The sequence below is a fragment of the Mandrillus leucophaeus genome, unplaced genomic scaffold, assembly GCF_000951045.1.
Source record: "Mandrillus leucophaeus isolate KB7577 unplaced genomic scaffold, Mleu.le_1.0 Scaffold1050, whole genome shotgun sequence".
NCBI classification, from domain to species: domain Eukaryota; kingdom Metazoa; phylum Chordata; class Mammalia; order Primates; family Cercopithecidae; genus Mandrillus; species Mandrillus leucophaeus.
The window spans coordinates 484,248-486,107 of record NW_012098655.1 but is presented as its reverse complement, the minus strand read 5'-3'; the positions used below and the strand labels follow the sequence as shown (position 1 = coordinate 486,107).

The window sequence follows — 1,860 nt, the reverse complement described above, 5'->3', positions numbered from 1 at the left end:
TACTTATTTTTTTTTTTTTTTTTTTGAGACAAAGTTTTACTCTTGTTGCCCAAGCTGGAGTGCAACGGTACGATCTTAGCTCACTGCATGCTCTGCCTCCTGGGTTCAAGTGATTCTCCTGCCTCAGCCTCTTGAGTAGCTGGGATTACAGGTGCCCGCCACCACGACCAGCTAATTTTTTATATTTTAAGTAGAGAAGGGGTTTCACCATGTTGGCCAGGCTGGTCTCGAACTCCTGACCTTCAGGTGATCCACCCACCTCAGGCTTCCAAAGTGCTGGGATTACAGGCATGAACCACTGCACCCAGCCGGTATTTAAGTGGTTTTAATTTCGTTTTTCGAGTATTCGTTTCAGATTACTTGAAGGTTCTGGAGATAAGTCTGGAGTATATTTTGTTTCCTTTAGTTGTTTAATTAAATACTAATTTATGTAGTAAACAGAGTTTTTTAGTGTATACTATGTCAGCCTATTATAATTTTTTTTTTTCCTGATAAATCTTTGGGTTTACTGAATCAGTCATGTTAGAGGTCTCGTGAAATCTGGTTTCTCTGGATCTTCAAAATAGTAATTTCTTTTTTCTTTTTTTTTCTTTTTTTGAGATGGAGTTTCACCCTTGTTGCCCAGGCTGGAGTGCAATGGCATGATCTCGGCTTACTGCAACCTCCACCTCCCGGGTTCAAGCGATTCTCCTACCTCAGTCTCCCTAATAGCTGGGATTACAGGCAGATGCCACGACGCCCAGCTAATTTTTGTATTTTTAGTAGAGATGGGGTTTCACCATGTTGGTCAGGCTCGTTTCCAATTCCTGACCTCAGGTGATCACCTGCCTCGGCCTCCCAAAGTGCTGGGATTACAGGCGTGAACCACTGCACCCAGCCCAAAGTAGTAATTTCTTTACCAAAGAAGAAAAGAACTATGGTCATCGTGTATTTTAGAAGCTAAGTGCTAAAGATCTTAGATGATTGGCAGTCCAGAGTCTGTCTCCATTGCCTTGCCTTGCCACTGAAAATAAGAATGATTTATGAGCAGAGAAAATGCACCTTTTCTTTGCCTAGATAAATGAGTAGCCTAGTATTTTTATCATTCTCTTAAAGTGTCCTTAAACTGAATTACACAGAATTCTAGAGATCTCAGTGGGTGAATGGTTGTATGGTGGTAGAGGGAAAGGAGGGGATTGTTTTTATTAATCTATTTTAAGAGTTTTCTTTTTTCTTTTTCTCTTTTGAAAGCTGAAGCAGCCTATAGATATATTCTTGTCTCATGATTGGCCAAGAAGTATATATCATTATGGAAATAAGAAGCAACTTCTTAAGACTAAATCTTTTTTCCGACAAGAAGTGGAAAATAACACATTAGGAAGTCCAGCTGCCTCAGAGCTTTTAGAGCATCTAAAACCTACTTATTGGTTTTCTGCCCACCTTCATGTGAAGTTTGCCGCCTTAATGCAGCATCAGGTAGAAAACAAAATATTTATTCTCTCATTTAACACACACTTATCGAACATCTGTGGACCAGACACAGTTGTAAAGTAAGAGAAAGAAGTAAAAGATAACTTACCTCTTATGAGTAGCTCAATATATGATTCTGGGAAAAGACAAGCAATTACAAAATAGTACAGTAAGTTTGAGAGAAAACTTAGGCAGTGGGAGCACATAAGCCAGACTAGTGGGATGGGAACGTGGGAGATGACGATAGAGAAGGTTTTCAAAAGGCGATAGCTGAACTGAGTCTTGAAGTGCCAGGAACAAACAGACTGTAAGGGTATTTTATTTAGAGGGACTGACGTGCAGAGGCTAAAGGTCTGAGAGCATGGGGTGTTTGAGCGCTTATAGGTAGTTCCTGTGGGACTAAGGCATAGG

General features: G+C 40.4%; 1 protein-coding gene across 1 annotated transcript in view; it reads left to right on the top strand.

Annotated features, from left to right (window-relative positions):
• DBR1 (debranching RNA lariats 1) overlaps positions 1–1,860 on the top strand; it is a 29,585-nt gene that overhangs the window by 20,663 nt on the left and 7,062 nt on the right. Inside the window, exon 6 of the mRNA XM_011981886.1 lies at positions 1,231–1,466. Within this exon, the coding sequence (XP_011837276.1) occupies positions 1,231–1,466 (236 nt within the window). The remainder of the gene's footprint in view (positions 1–1,230; positions 1,467–1,860) is intronic.